This window comes from Salvia hispanica, chromosome 1, assembly GCF_029641045.1.
Source record: "Salvia hispanica isolate PSC_SH4W2 chromosome 1, Shi_PSC_v1, whole genome shotgun sequence".
NCBI classification, from domain to species: domain Eukaryota; kingdom Viridiplantae; phylum Streptophyta; class Magnoliopsida; order Lamiales; family Lamiaceae; genus Salvia; species Salvia hispanica.
This window is the reverse complement of record NC_142692.1, coordinates 50,421,982-50,440,519: the sequence shown is the minus strand read 5'-3', so window position 1 is coordinate 50,440,519 and position 18,538 is coordinate 50,421,982. Positions and strand designations below refer to the sequence as shown.

At 35.4% G+C, this 18,538-nt stretch overlaps 1 protein-coding gene across 2 annotated transcripts; it reads right to left on the bottom strand.

Annotated features, from left to right (window-relative positions):
• Positions 1–12: 12 nt before the first annotated feature.
• LOC125219693 (protein unc-13 homolog) lies at positions 13–16,873 on the bottom strand. Of its 2 annotated transcripts, XM_048121736.2 has the most exons (26): positions 16,686–16,873; positions 16,268–16,443; positions 16,121–16,185; positions 15,638–15,977; positions 15,214–15,280; positions 14,959–15,112; positions 13,021–13,188; positions 12,623–12,733; positions 11,548–11,757; positions 11,171–11,272; positions 9,994–10,224; positions 8,572–8,646; positions 7,748–7,828; positions 7,080–7,265; positions 6,853–7,008; positions 6,209–6,301; positions 4,616–4,687; positions 3,831–3,948; positions 3,311–3,489; positions 2,525–2,603; positions 1,571–1,675; positions 1,386–1,492; positions 896–973; positions 715–810; positions 505–600; positions 13–353 (listed from the first exon to the last, which is right to left on the bottom strand). In XM_048121736.2, the coding sequence occupies exons 1-26, from the start codon at positions 16,691–16,693 to the stop codon at positions 180–182; spliced, it is 3,327 nt and encodes a 1,108-aa protein (XP_047977693.2). In that variant the 5' UTR covers positions 16,694–16,873; the 3' UTR covers positions 13–179. The 2 variants fall into 2 exon arrangements, with proteins under 2 accessions (XP_047977693.2, XP_088920075.1); XM_089063949.1 differs by lacking the exon at positions 16,686–16,873 and having other exon boundaries at positions 15,638–15,967; positions 16,268–16,331.
• Between the last annotated feature and the right edge of the window lie 1,665 nt (positions 16,874–18,538).

The following is an 18,538-nucleotide window of genomic DNA, read 5'->3' as shown; positions in this document are numbered from 1 at the left end:
GCTACTAACAAGTTGATAAGAAAATCCAACCTTGATGTAACATTTTTCCTTTAAATATACACAAATAATTTAATAAATTATCATCATATTCCAGTTCAAAAATACAATAAAAAATTACTAACGCACTATGTAGTTACAAAGCAGCCTAACATCCTTCACAAGCAAGAAACAGAGATGTTCTAAGCTGCGGATTTAGGTATTTTGTAATGCTTCTTGAGGAACTGAGAAGCCTCTGAATCACCCCTGTGGCATAGAATTCTAATAAGGGTCTTTGAATCTGCACCCAGTTTACCTCTTCCACCCTGCATTTCCATCTCACTAGCAGATCTCAAGTCCTCTATCAATTCTCGAGTCTGCATCCCAAAAGCAAAACACGAGATGAGAAATAAAAAGGAGAGACAAATGCGCAATGTCAGAAAACAGTTTTTCGTGTTTAAAGACCCTAGTATGGTTCATGTGTAAGCACAAGAATGAAGCTGAGCACAGTGCTGATTCCATACTAACCTCATAGCCAACTAACTTTATAATCTGCTGGGCACGAACTACTTGGTTTTCCACAACTCCTCTTGGGAGCCCATCTCCTCCAGATATGAAAAACTCCTAGAGTGTTATGTAGATAATTATTATGGAAACATAATTAGTTCATATTTCTCATTAGCTGTGATGATGGAGCCAAACAAGTCTCTCACACAACTGACAACTTCTATGATTTACCTTTAAAACCTCCAAGTCTTCATCCATAAACTTAGCATCAGCTGGAGTAAACATACGTGACGGACCTCCATCTAGTATCACACGGATTAAGCCATCCTGGTACAAAGTAGATTATATCAATTGATGACTCTATTATTTCTGCAATTCTGCCAGTTTAGACAATCAAGGTAGAGTAGCAAACCAGGGATGCTTGAAGAAGTCCTGTTACTACACGATCTCTAAGAGGTTTTACTATGACATCACACAACTTGCTGAGTACCTGCAGCCATTATAATGAAATCTGTATGTCAGCCTCAAGAGTTTCTCTTCATGATAAAGTTGGGTTTGATAAGAAACTTTACATATCAGAGCTTCTGGAGCAGGCTGAAAATATCCTTGCGATTTCTATGTTAAATTATAGGGTAATACGTCACATTTTCCTTTTCTTTGTTTAAGGGTTATTGATGAATGATATGGAATGTTTCAAAAACATTCATAAATCACATAGCTAGCCTTGGGCAGTCTATTAGTTACTCAAGGTCTTAATTTGGAATATCTCTAGAGGCTAGGTAGGATGCAAGACTTAGAGCGACAGAAAATACAAGAATTAAATGAATGCCATTTGGGCAAATTGAATCCAAATAGAAAAAAACTAAACAAAGCATTTTCTTCCCAACTTCAAAAGATCATACCATATCAAGAGGCTCAATCACAGTTTCCAGCCTGGACTGAGCAACACTTGGCTTATAGAGACCATCAATGAATTGCTCTCTCAAGTCCCAAAAAATTGTTTTGGTTCCTAGAAGTATATGCAGAAATCATTAGCATACAATGCATACATTGCAAACTTCAGAGATACACTATATATGAGACATACCAGTAAATTCACACATATGGTCCATAGCAGCATTGATATCTTTTCGACTTCCATCGAAACCATCCTTCTGGGTGGAATTCTTTGAGTTACTATTTACTAGTTTTTCTGAAAATGGAGAACAGGAGGAGCAATATAAAAGTTGTTAATGTGAAAGGAATCAGTAAATATGTATTCTATTTTTCCAAATGCACTAGCATTAAGTGCTTGCTATAGGTTCGACAGGAATCCAGCTAAAGTGTTCCAAAGTTGTATATAAAATCTTTGCAGACTTAGAACACAAGAATCACTAGGAAAAGACGGGAAGAATGGCAAGAAATTAAGAAACGCAGAGTAGATGATAGACGATGGGCGGTGGAAGCTGGAAAGAACAGAAATAAACGAAGAAGGAAAGAGCAGAAAATAACAACAATAGAATCAATGAACGGAAATAACGGCGATAGAACAAAAAGAACAAAAGATAAAGTCCACCCCGAAGAGGCCGTTCCTCTGATAAGGACCACAGCAGATATACTGAACTCAAACTATATTTCTTGACGAATAAAACATTAGAAACATAGCCCTATTTTTTTAACATACTGACAGACTCCTAATCAAACAAGGACTCCTAAACTAAACTCAACTCTAAATATAAAAGCTCTCTCTAAGAACTAGACTTCTTACTATACAACTAACTAATAAAGAATAATAAATAACAATAATAAGTAGAGATCTGACAACGAAATCAGCTCAAAGAGTTATATTAACAAAATATGAGCCTCTAAGAATATGGCAATCTTTAGAAAGGTTGAATTGGAGAGGTAGTTGACCAATGTGGTTACATTAGCCCCTGTAAGAGCTCAATTGATTTTCATATTTGCTCTAGGAGAAAGCAATGCATTTAACTTAAAATATAGTCTGTCTCAGAACAGATTAAAAACAACAATTTGCAATGAAATATAAGTACACATTACTTACTTATTGTTTGACTATGATTCTTTTTAGACCATCTCTCCGAAATGCTGTCTTCCAATTTATTGAGTTGGCTGATCGCATACTAAGGTTGGCAAAAGGCTTGCATTAGTGTTAGATGGTACATAATTACGAATACATCAAAAGCAATATGTTAATAGGCATGAACAAACAGATAGAAGATGTTCCCTGATAAATACCTCAAGTGGAGGAAAGGAATCAGATGGAAAAGTATAGATCAGTGGTAGGTCTAGTTCAAATAAATTTTGGTCAAATGAACCAAATGCGCTATTGTAGAATAGCAATCAGTCGAAAATAACCCAACAATAATTGCACACAAACACTATTTTCAGAGACAAATAATTAAAGCTATCTAATAAAGGTAGTTTGCAACACAATGGTACATGATTACCAAAAATGAGTTGACTTTTATAATTGATCCATATTTCTTTTGCCACTAAACCAAAAGTGTCTTCAGCCAACTTCAACTTTAGGAGTACACAATTGACACACCTGAAAAATTCATGATTCACCCTAAAAGAAATACGACATTGTTCAGCCGAGACAACAAAGAATCACCTAAAATCCACCAGTGGCTACTGGTTATTCCCAAAGCAAAATCTGAGTGAAAATGTAAAGCTATTTATTGTGAATAGATGGACCCTTTTCCTTAAGTCAACCTAATCAGGATCCTTCTACATCAATCTTTATTGTGATCAAGCGTATCAGAAGGCATAAGGAAGTTGAGAAAATGGCATTGTCATAAAGGTTAGAAAAGCGGATCCAACTTACATAAAGAGTATTTAATTGAACACAAAGGGTAGGTGTTGTTAGAACATTGATATCATTAGATTTTCTGACATCAGGCAGCCTTGGATCTGTCAATTCCTTCTTCACAAAAGCTTTGATTCCACTTTCTCTCCGGAATCGGGTAAGAATGGGCACGGGTGGAATTATGTCTTCCTTGTCAGCTGCAGTAGAATAAAGAGTTTCATGATATCAATTATCAGGCTGAAGCTTGAATAAAAGTTGTTGAATCCTAAATTTGGATCCATGTATCCAAAGCCACAGGTAAGAAATACAGGAATTTGAATAAAATGATATTTTAAGCACCCCGGACATATCCTTCCAGATCTAATTTAATAAAAGAAACAGACAAACAAGTGCGCAAGCTAGGGACGTACAATTGGACGCCACAAAACACTACTCAACTCTATACCAATTCACAAAGCTCGTTGTAAAGCAAACGGGCGAATAAAAACAGAAACCACAAGACAGGATCAAATTGAAATCACATGCACGAATACAATACCTAGACTGTCCACAACATGCTTGGTGTACACTTGGAATGCACTGTCAATGCCACGAAAGAGGCTTCTGAGCTCTCCAGGCCTCATTGGAACTTTAAGAGCAAAGAACTGATCAACTGTCTGCAAACAAAATCAACAAATGGGCTCTCAATTGAGTTTAATTATAACATGACTGTAATATTATTTATATCCTTAATTTTTATCATAACGTTCACTGCATATTTATTTAGTTATTCTGCTATGCTACTGGTAAATAATCCTTCTTAATTAGCTTACGTTGATCGAAGGATTTGATTTGAGTGGAGGATTTAGGGCAGGGTTTGCATACATTTAGATAGTTATTACTGTGTCTGGCATATGAACAAGCAGTTCGTGCACAGGTCGTCTCTCCCCTTAACAGAAGGTGCTTGGGCAAATGCCTATAAGTATCTATATAACCTTATTACTTAACAATTCTACTTATTGGCGTTTGAACTTAATCATATTGTATTGCTTCCATTGTCAATTAACTAAATTTCATCCTAATCTGTAATAATGGAGTTAGCATAACCGGATAACCCTGAGTCTATTAGGCCAGATGGTATGCATGAAAATACCTAAAAGAACCTTATTTGAGTGAACAATGTCTTTTAACAGTCATTACGATGAAAATCTCTCATCTTGCCATAGAACTTTGTTACAACCACACTATATCATAAAACTGAAGCTATATGACAAGAGTCTTTATGAATGGAGTGAAAATCAGATAAGAAAGACAAGAAAAATCTGAACATCATAGCAAACAAACCTCCTCAACAATCCTGTAGACCTCAACTATCGAGCTTCCATGCCTTTGCTGTGCTGAGACTGGAGACCAATTCTGAAGAAGAAAAGGAAAAAACAAGGAAGATGGAGAAGAAGAGTTCAGTCCTTATTTGCATAGAACAATAAGGAATAAAGAGATATAAAAGTAAACTTTTGATTAAAAGATCAATTCTCAGACAAAGGGTTATCCAATTACTCAGCGAAGGGTAAATTAGAAAAAAAAACGGGCACCTCAATTGATCTAAAATATAATGTGTGTTGTTATCCAAGAAACTGAATAGAAACATTAAGTTCAGGTATGATACAGACATCAAAATATCAACATGCTATATCACAGAACTCACTTTCAATATCACATTTCCACAGAAATTATGGAGCTAAAGCATGACATAAGATTCTCACAAAGCTTTGTGGCTTTCATATGGCTAATAGAGGAGTAATATATTTGGCCAGTATGGAGATACTGTTTCATCGGAGAACAATGCACTCAAAAATCAAACTATAAACATAAGCAAACATGTTAACATGAGAACTAGGATAACATATGCAATATTAGAAATTCACTCAAAAATCAAACTAAAACTAGGATAACATGAGAACAATGCACTCAAAAATCAAACTAAAAACATAAGCAAACATGTTAACATGAGAACTAGGATGACATATGCAATATTAGAAATTCAACCCAACGTCATGCTTTCGGCCATCAAGGCACATCAACTAGTCTAACTTCACAAATTACAGGTATTCTAATCCAACTTCAGAGGGGCACTGGCTAGTGGCTACACATAAAGAAAATAATATTGTGATACAGATGTGAAGGATTGATTATCCTTTAGATATTATACTCCCTCCGTCCCCAAGGAAGATGGCCTCTTTCTTGGACGCCGTGGGATTTTATGTAGTAGAGAGAATAAAGTAGAGATAGAGGTGTTTTCATTTTTAGAAATGGGCCATCTTTGTTGTCCCCTTTGTTGATCTTCATTGGGACAGAGGGAGTAGTTTGTTAGGAGTCTTTCTTTTCATGTATATCCTCTAGATGTTATAGTTTGTTAGTATTTGTTTAGTTGGAGTCTTTCTCTATAAATACCCTTGAGGTTTGAGAGGGGGTTTTGTGCAGAATATTAGTTTGTTTTGGCTTTAGGTCAAGGCCTCGAGAGAGGAGTTTCTTTCCAGTTTTTCCGATCTATTTTGTGTTCAATTACATTTGGTTTCCGTTGTGGTTTTTTTTCATACAGTTGGTCTGTGTTTATAGTATGAGCATTCCCTTCTTTTATCATGTTGCACCAACTTTACAGCTTCAAAAGGTTAAGAGTTAAGACAGATCAAGAGTTGGGTGTTGACAAGGCAAAAAGGAAAGGGTTTCTCCTACTCTATGCCTACTAAAAGTTTAACCATGCCCTACCACCAAGAACAGATTCCACCATCCATTTAAAGTATTATATCAACTTTACTGCACCAAAAAGTTTAGTACAGCATAAACTTTGCAGTACTGTACTCTGGCCTAACTCTTCTTTGACATAGAAGTGCACAACCTGATATCTATAGTTTATGAACTGTTAATATAAGTTGATACCTCCTGCTGCAGGACTCGTTCCACCCATGCTAAAATTCTTGCAAGTTGTGCATTGACCCATCGCAACACCAATGTTCCAGATACAGTCTCAATCTGAATAATACAAATAAGTGTAGAAACTTCCATTAAAATACTAATTATTGTACAAAAATGATGCAGTTAAAACTAGGGAATTTAATAAAAGCACATTAGATGAGAGGCTCTAAAGCCTTTAGTCGTATGTGAATCTCACAACAGAAAAAAGGGAATATATGGAAAAGGTTTAATACAAGGTGCGATAGATGAGTAAGGTTACTTACACAGTTCACACACTTCCACTCGGATAATATAGCCACTCATAGAGGAGTGAAATCTGAAAACATATTAAAATCCTATTTCAAATGTGAAAACGGGTCAGATTTTGGGCAAATGGGCCGGGTCATTTGGGAAATTGGGTTGGATTTAGAGCTAAGCTAATCAAAATCTGCCATAAACCGTCATGGCGATGGCGTTTTGCCAAAATCCTGCCACGGAAAAGCACCATGGCGGTGCATGACAACTTTTTGATAACATTCACATAACTCAATGCCATCAAAACATGTCGCCCATAATATTTCCTACATCCTTGGTACAGCATATTAAATATATTCAAAAACAACCCTCACCTTATACAAATTTAGCTTCTTGAGGTAAGCCTCTGCAGTGCCCTCTTCACAGGTAGATGTGATAACAGCTATTAAGTTTTGCTCAAGATTATCAGCAGCCGGGAACACAGAAACAACATCCTCGGTCAGGTGCTCAGCGCTTTCAAGGAATGGTTTCTAAGGAAATTAGAGTAATTAGACTTCCACGCTAGTCAGAATGGTGAGGAAATGTTAGGATGCAAGTTTACCAGTTTGATGCCATAAAGCTTGTGAATAAGAGAAACTGCAACTGCACTTGCATTCTGATGCCGCAGAGTTAATATAGGAAAATACATGGTTGTACTGTTTTTAACAAGTTTTTTAGCCTGTTCAGCTAGTAATGCTAAAGGATGTTCGTTTGTTGAGTCAGACAGTGTTTCGACATCCTGTATAATCTGCAAAGGAGGATACAAATATAAAGATATATATAATCTCAATAAATAACTTTTACCTCTGATTAATACAATACAGTGTAGCCACAAGATTTAAGCTCTATGCAAATGTAAAATGGTCACCCATATCATAATAAGCTATTCATCAATAAGCTAGTATTATTAGAAGAAAGATTATTGATGATACCAGTTTTAACTTTAAAAGCATAGCTATATTTGCTTACCAAAGTCATAATAATCATTTTAATACAAGTAGAAAGACAATAGCCTTCCTGTTCATGATAATTTCTCAGGTCCCATATCCTCCTATAAATACTTCAAATTGAACTCCTTTTGCTCTAACAGATTGCAGGAAAGTCGCATTTTTTTGCAAAGCTTAAAGATCTACACAGCCAATGTTCTGTGACTTTTGTAATATCCAATATTTTCCAAACTATCCTTCAGCTTATAAGCTTTCTGATAAATATTTAGATTCAAGCACTCACTCTGGAAAATGCTTGCTTGATTGAAGATAGCACATATATCTCGATTTGCTCTATATCTGTGACAGGTGGACCCTGCATTGTCTGAAATCCAAGAGTTAGTTTAATATTGTTCAAATTAGCTGACAATTCTATTGCAATAAAATAAAGGCCTGTGACTCCTACTCAATGATACTTTTTTTTTTTTCACCGTTCTTGATTTCTTGTATATTTGTTTCACACTAATGACACCATTTAGTATTTCTTCCCCTCTATAACAGTAGGGTGCATTCTCTTTGGTTGTAACTTTAACATAAGAAAACGAGGAATAAGAAAAGATGGGAAGAGAATTATCACATTTTAATGTCCCCATCTTTTTTATCGCATGTTATCACATCAAGTGTTAAGGAGTGAAAATGAGGCAAAGGGGGCTGCCTGAATTTTTTTTTCACATCCTGCCGTGGGGGGAATATTATCGTTCCTACAGAACATGTGAGAAGAGTGGAAAAAAGAGTGAAAATCTATGTTTTTCACTCTTTTCCATCAAAAGAATGTACCCGTAATAACTAAAGGAGTTGTGTTTGTCAGCTTTGGCATTTCACTAGCAAGAGAGGCCAATAAGTGAAGAAAACAGAGGCATTGCAGAAATAGAATTGGCTTTTGATGAAGTTCGTGTGAGAGTTCAGAGTTGTACTTGTACTGAAAAGAATTACTGAAGAACCTCTACAACAATAAATCTACTCAATGATTCACAAAGCATGAGTGAAGTATGAGTATACACAAATAAATGCTTAAATATTCCTTTGGACAGAAGCAAATTATGAGATTAACCAAGGAAAACTCATTACCAAGTCAAGTTCTTCAAGAAGAAGCCTCCGAGCAACCATGGCAACTACTAATGCATTTTCCATCATTCTCAATCCCTAACATGAAAGAGAAGTAAATACGGAGTAGTAATTAAAAGAGATGGTCATCATCCAAAGTTTTGATCATGATTCACAATAAGCAATATTAGAAAAATAAAAATACAAAACAATAATGACAAATAACAAATACTCCCTCCGTCCGCCATTAGGAGTCCCATTTCTTGGCGGCACGGGTTTTAAGAAATGTGAGGAAAAGTGAGTGGAAATAAGTTAGAGGAATATGGGTCCCACTTGCATATATTAGTTTTAAATAAAATGTGAGTGGAATGAGTTAGTGAAATGTGGGACCCTATTACCATTTATAGTAAAAATGAACCGGGACTCCTATTCACGGATGGACTAAATAGAAAAACAGGACTCCTATTCGAGGACGGAGGGAGTAATAATGATGACAATAACCAGCAACTAAATACAGGGCAGCTAACAGCCTAACAAGTTGACTTTTTGGTCCATCAGAACATTCAGGGTGGATCAATATAATTTATTAACACCAGAACTTGGATTTTAGCAAGTGCCTTGAGCAACTAACTCACCTATATATATATATATATACATATGTGTGTGTACATTCCTAAGCCATAAATAACACACAAGTGTTTAAGGAATTAAATATGTCAAGACGTTTTAGTACAACTAAATCAAAATCATGAATAGAAAAGGAGGCACTGTATACCAAATAAAATAATAAGTCCTCATTAACATTCCCTATCTTTTGCATTTTCCTGCACACAGATTGATTTGAAAAACAATAGCAAGTTTGCTCACATACCTATACCTTACACTTCTAGATCACCATCTTCTATATATGCTAGATAGAAACGAAAATGGGCTAGGGAGGTCCCAATGTTATGCGGAGTATATATATAGCTACTTAAGAACAGTAGTGTACCAATAAATACATCTACATGGATGATATCTAGCTTGGTCAACCAATACAACCAACCAGTCAAATGATGAAACATCATACTTAACATGTGAGTATTGATGCAGTCATACTGCTAGACTATCATAAAAAATAGATATCCACAAACTGCATTAGAACTTTAGAGGTAGAAAATTTGAATCTTACAGAAGAGTTAACACAATACTATTATTTAACTTATAACGTTTTCATTCTAGCCACCATAACAAATTAAAATGTCATGAAAAATTACTCAACGGACTGACTTTTTAGGAAAGAACCCAGCAACAATGTTAAAAGTTGCAATAGCTACATTTGTTAGATCTATTTCTTGAAGCTGAGAGAAATGAAATAAATTTAAAGGAGACAATCAAAAGATGTTTAAATGGTGGAAAACCGAACTAATTCATGTCAAATCAATCAACTTAAGGATAGCAAAAGACCTCAGGAAAATGAAGATGGTAATCAGCCAATCGCATATCAGCCCATTTCTGGATAGGTATTAGGAATGATTGCAAGAAAGTCAAGTCCTCAAATCCCTTTTCAGTCTGAACTCTGCAACTCAAGCTCCTCAAATGCAATCTTTCCTGTGGACCTCGCTGCTCCTTCAAAGGTATTCTCTTCAACTGGTTGATGGAATGCTGCAGGACATCTTCCTCACCGGTGATGACAAACTGTGACGCACATGTAAGAGGATGGTGGTCAACAGAGAGAAAAATGTACTAGCAGCTTTGAGTGTGTAAAATAAGGTCAGGAGACTGCGTGATTTGAACTCCGCCAGCAATATTCAAAGTATGACAATGGCATGTGAAAGAATTCGCTTAGAATTATACTTGTATTCAATATGCAATTGGAAGTTCTTCTCAAAAAATATGCAATAAAAAGTTCACGTACCCTCAAAAGCCACATAGACAAGTTGATGTAAAATTGCAGATAGAATTTTTTAGAGGTATATGGGAGAGACCAGCAACAAAGGATATAAACCTTCTATTGAGTCCATGCCCCCGACAGCCACAAAAGAAGCCAATTAAAAGAAGGTACTCGGTAAAAATCAATTTATTATTGCAAGCGTTCGTCCACAGCATACTTGTTAATCTCCTAAATTTACATTATCCTAACACGTTTCCTCCAACAAAAACTTATTAGGAGTACAATTTATTTAGTCTCAGGGATTCAGGATTCTCAAATATGCCAGAACTTCTTTACTAATGTAACAAACTCAACTTATATAATCAGATCAAAAACCATGAGTGTTTCCAGTTTCTCCACAGCCATAGAGACAATCTGTATCGCCATATTAGTTAACCTCAACCCCCTTCCATTAAGGTCCCACTTCCTGTCAAGAGTAGTACCACAGACATATGGAGTAATAGCAGCAAATATGAGAGTGGCCAACATTGAATCAAGACAGTGAGACACTAACGAAAGAAAAAGTACAGACAACTACTGGAAACACATCAAGAAAGAGGGGGGGGGGGGGGGGGATGAATGGCTGATTAAAAACATTCACTCTGTGCATTACTATTGAGAAAATTCTCATTTGGCATCTACTGAAAGAACGAATTTCTTATTAGAAAAAAGACATTCCAATGAACTCGAGAAAATTATTTGGCCTTATACCTGCCGAAATAGCACCCATGCATAGCACGTATAATGGATTGTCTCCGTGATTCCTAAAACACGCCATGTTGACTTAAATAGCTCCAACATTTCTTCTACTTCCTGGAAGAACAAAATCATGGCAGAAATAAGCATGAGACTCAGAAGCGCTTCTTTTCAACAAAAATAAAATTTTAAGTTGGTCCTAGTAACCTTAACTCTGTAGAGGTCCAGTAATTATTTTGACATAAACTTAGTGACTGATTCACTATCAAATGTCTGGAAAGTAAATAGTGGTGCATATTTGACAACACTAGAAACCTCTCAACTTCCACTGCATACTTGTCGAGGAAAAAGAAAAACAAATAATGCAATAATGCCCATGACATCCCACTAACCTCTGTAAGCTTGCCCTCATCCAAGACATCAAATACACTAAGCAATAGTTTCTCATACAGCCTGACATTTAAATGATAACCATCTGCCCAGTGGCATACTTCACCAGTTAAATCACCTCTTGCAGGTCTCTCTGCAAGTGGAATAGTGATCTCCCTCAGAGATCTCAAACACTCTGTCCTTTGAAGATCACCTGTAGCTGATGGAAGAGACTGATGAAGGAAATGAAAATGTTAGTAATACGCAAAAGAGACTGTGGTACAAAAAAAAATAGTTTAGATCCCAAAGTGTAGTATGTCAATGGCAAGAACCTAAGTTATGTGGAGCATTTCATTTCTCTTCTTTTATTGATTATTTCTATCATTGTTTGTTTTATTTTATTTATTCACTGGGGAGGGGGTGTTGGGGGAAGGAAAATGAGAAGAATATATGTAACATGTATATTGGTTATTCAAATCACACTGGACACAATAAGGACTCAATACAATCTATAGAACACTTCAGGTAGGCACAAACAGACAGGGAAGTTCCAGAAGCCAAAGGGTTCTTTGTTTACATTTTCAAACCCCTCTTTTCAATTTTCAACTATGCTATGTGCCTAAAACACATTGCTTTGTTAATTTTTTTATTTCTGCAAACACTTTGTGAGTACTATATCATTTATAACAGTAATATGTCATCGCTATGTGAGGCCGACCATACAAATATTCCTCTCTACAAATTGGCTATAAGAATATTGGTTTCTCCACGAACCCATAGTTTTGAAAATACAATCGACCAATCAGATATAACTCTTAGAGAATCAAATCATACATCATTGATCAAACGAAAGTCAATACTCACTTCGTAAATTACATTAGTAATATGGAACTAAAACTGAAACTAACAAGACCAAAAACTCTGAGCATAAGAGATCTAGTTGAGAAAATAAATGCAAGGGCACTGCATGCATGAAGGTGAAGTATGGGAGGAGAGCACTGACAACGAAATAACAACTGAAGATGCTATATGGTGTGGGGGTCATATAAGCTAGAAAAGTGTTAATAATGATGAGAAGTACATAACAGCCAAACACACCTCAGACTCTTCAATCTTTGCCAGAAGAATCCTCAAATCACTTGCTTTTCGGCCAGATTCTCCAAATCCCACAACAGGATGATTCACAAGCCCTTCCTCCAACATATTTAACTGGACTGACAGCAAATTAAATGATTATTAAGAAAAGAGGTAACTTAAGCTACACTTTATTGACAAATACATACAGTTATATATGCATATTTTCCCACTACTTTTAAATATATCAACTGGTTTCAAAACAACTCTGTAAGAAACAGAAGTCCTCATCCTCAAAAGAGGACAATATAATCGAGAAGAGAAATAAATTAAAAGAAATACGAAACCAAACAATACAGGAAGGTGCTGTCCATCAGGGTGGTAGGGGGTTTTACAAAAGAAAGGAAAAATGGAGAGCTCACTTGTCTTTTCTGCCATTTTATATAAGACTTCTTATCCGAAAATTCTGTTCTTGATATGCAACATAACAATTCCAGTGGGATCAATAATGTATCCATCCTTTTTCCAACTTTGCCAACCATGGCACTGAGTAGCGCTCGTCTTGTTCTGATGTCCATTTCCTCCGAAATCTGTTCAGAATTTGGTGGATGAACACAAAAGCAGAAGCATGAGAATAAGTTTTGAGGAAAATGTCAGTATGACAACAGCTATTAGTGTTCAACTGATTTCTCAGCAAAAAAGTAGAAACGCTTAGCAGCAGAGGTAAACATGTTATCGAACTTAAGAACCTTCTTTCAGCAACAACTAGATTGAGTTATTAATCCATAAAGGAAAAGAACAGGGATACACTCAGTCATGTCAGTTAAGTCTGATAGATAATATATGTGATGTAACGGAACATTGTTCTCTAGATGCTTAATTCAAATGCACATATGACATAGTGACATACCAGATATATCAAGAACACCCTCCCCAAGTTATGAAGACCCTCTCAAGTGAGAGAATATTACACTTCAATTTCAAAACAAACAATAAAGTAAACATGGTCTTTGTAACACTGTCCGATAAGGTATCAGCAAAGCTGGAACCTTTTCAAGAACTACCAGACTCAATTAACAACAGCCAATATGCCAGCCTAACATGCCATATTCAGTGCACCGTGAAAATATCAGAGGGTTGAATGAATCAACAAGATGTCTGTACCTAACAAACATAAATTCACTGTTGATTACTTGCTATATCCAAAGATGACTCTATTTTCCATGGACACCAATAAAGCTCCTGACATGACTAGCAACACATAAATCAAATTAGGCTCCTACTTCTCCAGTTCCTTTCTTAATACCAATAGTCAAGATTGCTTGCAAACTAATTTCTCAAACTGAACATTTAGGTTAGGAACGATCTCATTTTGTATCTCCCAATACTAGACCAATATTAATAATTTATTTCCATATTCCCTCGAAAACACATCTCTTTCTAAGACCAGTTTTCTCATAATACTAGTATAGTATTTCCTTCAAGTTCAAACTGTTCCAAATTAAAGCAGAAGGTACTATGCATCTCGGTAGATTTCTATAAATAAATTGAGGCAAATACTCCCCATACATCTCCAAAAGTGGAACTATTTGCTATAGAAATTTCAAAAATCAAAATTCTTTACATTTGAATCTCCATAAATTATATGACTTCCTAACTAAAGTTCGCCCTAATAATTGCTAGAGTAATAGCAAGAGGCTATTTTTAAATTCTGATGGGAGAGCTGTCCGACAAGGCACCATGGAACCTTGAAGAGCGAACACTTCTACAAGCTTTTACTAAAAAAAGGAGAGCAAGTAGACAGAAATTGAACATACAAATGAGTAGAACTTTCTACTTCCGCCTTATTAATTTTCGCAATGCAGTAAGTATGTAAGGATGTGTATCTCATGTCACTAAAATGCCATGCAAAGGATCTTCAAGTGCATGTTATTTCACGCATCCAGCAAAACCTATCAAATCCAAAATACTACCTAGGACGGTATGACTATGTATGAACAATCGAACGTTAAACTAGTAATTGTGAGGGAACCTTCTACAAAAAGCTTCTGAAACAAAACCAAGACTTTTATACCCATCCAGGCCTATCAAGTGAAGAGCATAAACCCAAAAAGGAAAATACTAATGCTATTACAGCTAAAAGTTCCTTGGTGCAACTATTCTTATTATAAGTTTGTCTAAATTGGCATGTTTTTAGCTGAGAGAATAAAACTAATCAAAGGCCAAGTCTCTAATTTACTAAGGAAGCATTAGAGTAAAAGCTTAATGATACATTGAAGCTTCAACATTAATTCATTTCACACTCTATGGGAGTGGACAACAGAGCTCATAAAGTAAAAGGCAGGAGACTCATAACGGACCTCCATCTGGACACGCATTATCTCCAAGAGGCCAACTAAACCATGGGAATTATGAGATTGTGTTCCTGCTTGTTCAGTCTTACTTCGTCCCAGCTTCCTCATCAATCTAGATCTTTTGCCTTCCTTTTTTTGTTTTGTTGGAACAATAAGCCCGCTGCCAATATAATGAAGTTAAGAAAAAACACATTCGATTACACACAATTTTATTTTTTTGGTTGGGGAGGAGGAGAAAGAGGTTCATCCAGTGAAAGGTACCCTGAAGCTCCAGCAGCAGAAAGGAGGATCTCATATGCAGTTTCACGTAGATCTTCATCTGAAATACCTACAATAAGAAAAAAAATTCATAAACATTACTTCTTAATTCTAATAAAGTTTAGCACTGGTAGGTATTTCTAAGAATTACAGTTGGGTAGTTTCTGAGCTAAGTAACATTCACTTGGAGAAGGTTCCAACCTTTCTTGTAAAATGAAATAATTTCAACAAAATTACAAGAATTGACTACATTCAGAGTGATAAAAACGGGAGTATGGACATATTTGAATGTTTTGATTCTATTTTCTCACAGGTTCTGAAGTACCTGCTCGGAAGAGTTACGCAAATTAAGAGCACCATTAACTCGTCATCAAGCAAATAAGACAAGCACAAAGGAACATGATGAACCATCACCAACCACACCTACCAGTAGAAAATGAAGGCAATCCAAGAACAACATCAGAAGCATCATTCAGAACTCTCCTGGAATATCTACGGCTTTCCATCTCCTCCATCATATCATCATCAAAATCATCAATATCGTCCACTGTTAGTTCTTTGAGTTGTGTAGAGTTCAAAGACTGTGATTTTGACAAGCTCTGTGATTCCTCAATCAAATCACTTTCAATAGGCTCTGAAATGGAAAGACTTGCCAAAATTGGTGTTGCTACCACATCTGGTACCAGCGGAGGTGGCCTTCGGGGAGGTGAACCAGAAGATTCAGCACTTGTGACTAGAAAGAACTCATTAGAGGCGCCTGCATTATTCTTTTTTTGAAGTAACAACAAACGTTAAATAGTTTACCAGTGTCTGATCACACTCACTAACACAGTTACTCAAAAATATTAAGGGAACTCAAAAGGTAAAACAGTATGTTAAAAGAATGGAATTGCATAAATTATGGGCATACCATGCTAGGGAATAGAGTGCCATCATGGTAATCTCGAATGGCCTCGGAGAGTTCAAGCATATCACCTACAATCGTCAGATCCCCAAATGGAAAGTAAGAAAGCGAGTTAAGCCAAAAGAGGAGAAAATCTCTATGAAGAATCATCACCTTTGTTAGCACAGTTCAGGACAAAATCGACGCTTACTTGATCCAAATCCACATCATCTAACGACACTGCTCCAGGCGGCATAACTACCTTCTTTATCAAGCTACCAGAGAGTATGAAATCTAATAGTATCCTCCTGTCCCGTCGATATCTCTGCAAAAGTTCGACCTCGTTCTCCCTAAATTGACAAAGATAAACAACTCATTCGTAAGTGACTGAAACCTAATTATAGTGGTTTTACTCATTAAAGCTCCCAATCACAACTACATCAAGCATCTCGAGTCACTTAACATAGTTAAGAATTTGAGCACTGATTAAATCACTATTTTTATTTCAAACTAGTATTTGAAGAAATCGACGAATCCAAAACCATGAAATCGTAGTAAAAGAATGATCGAGAATTAAAGGCAGGGCACATACTCATCCATGGCAACTTAACAGCAGCTCTGCACTGAATCTTCAAGTATCAAAACGTGAAGGAGATTTTTGATACAACGAAATGGCAACTTTTTAAGCAGATTATTGTGGATCTCTTGAAACAATTACTCCTACTAAAGTAGAATTGAAGCGAAAGTCGACTACCCAACTGAAAAGTCAGTTACGCGGTGTTTGAATGGGTATAAAATTATATTTTAAAAACCTTGAATTCTTAATATATTATTCAATTTAGTGAATGATTTATGCGTTTTGGTAATACAAATATTGATTATATAGGGACTAACTATAACTACTAATTTACTATTTTGTTCCAAGTATGTAATGGATGCATTTGAGAAAAATTTTCATATGAGAATTTATTCAAAATCATATTGATGGATTAGATACAAACTCAATTAGTAATAGGCGGCAACGCAAACGTTAGTGTCGAGCATGCTCATAGAGTGGCCATTTGGTTGCAAATGTGTATGTCACAACACAAGCTTTCATTGCACCAGGTTATAAGCAGTGACGGATCTCAGATTTTCGATTTGAAGGCGCGATAAATAGTTCTAAAGATTTAGAATTTTTAAATTCCACGGATGTTTTAATCACAATTTATATATTTATTTCTTCGATAATAAACTTCATTGTATATAAAAATGAAGGTTCTTATATCTATATTATATAGATGATTTATTTTAAATTTTGCAACGTATGTTATTTCTGTGAAAATCATCTTTTCAATTATTAAAGATACAAATTTTAATATATTAGAAAGAGCAAAATATTTAAAAATGCATTACAAATGATCAAGAAATAATAAAGATAAAATAAAACAGTCTTTTAAAAGAAAATTTTAAATACACTAGAAGTTTTGGATGTACAAGAAACAAAAAAGATAACAAAAAAACAGTAGAAGTTTTGGAGTAAATGTATTCAAAGAATTAGTAAGTGTTAAAAATATACTAATCAATTAATCCATTAATCTAGTAGGAGTATATGAAAGGTTTTTAGCTAAAAGAAGTTAAATCTTTTACTATTTGACTATAAATATATGATATTTGGTAGTTGTAAATCCATTAAAAATATACCCATTGCATTTTTTACTGAAGAAGGGCGGCATGCGGGGAGATGACGACAGAGAGCTATTCGGGGAAAAAGAGGTCGTGTGATCCAAGGGAGAACTCAGAGACCTAATGGTTGAGATGATCGTGGTGAGCAGATGTTTGCGACGACGGATTTGGAGCGATTGCGGTGTTTCTTTTTTCAAAGATTCGTCAAATTGTTGTTTATAAATTAATTCTGCGTTTTTTTAGGAATGGATTTTTGTCAAATTGTTGTTCATAACTGTTTAATCGTGTTCTATTTCGTGCGTTTGATTTTGGAGATTGGATTATGTAAATTTGTTTATGAATAAAGTAATAAATCGATTTAATATTCGATTCAAAATTATTGATAATTAAGTCAATCACTATTCATTAAATATGTTATTTTATTTTTTTATGTTTGTCTTATCAATTCAAATTATTACTAGTATTAAATATAAAGTTTGTGCATCACACAGTGTTACACTAGTATTCATATCATAAGAGTTGGGTTTCATTTTGATTATATTTGAAGCCAAAGTTTCGATTAATCGAAAAAACATTTTGATTAGTTATTGGTCATCTATTTTAAATTTGCATTAATAAAATAAAGTAGCATATTTATCCAGTTTAATTTAGAAGAGTAAAGGCCAAAACTGGTCCTGTCCATTTTACAATTTTAGTCCGATACTTTATCTTTTGAATTTTTGCATCTTGAACATTCCAACTCGGATCACAATTGGTCCTACACTAGCAATTCCGTCAATT

Bases quoted from the DNA above. Each gene is read 5' to 3' on its own strand.
- LOC125219693 (XM_048121736.2), bottom strand. The intron at 7,266-7,747 runs GTGAGTGCTTGA...CCTCCTTTGCAG, and splicing joins TCAAGCAAGCATTTTCCAGA to ATTATACAGGATGTCGAAAC. The intron at 3,490-3,830 runs GTATTGTATTCG...ATTCTACTGCAG, and splicing joins GCATGTTGTGGACAGTCTAG to CTGACAAGGAAGACATAATT.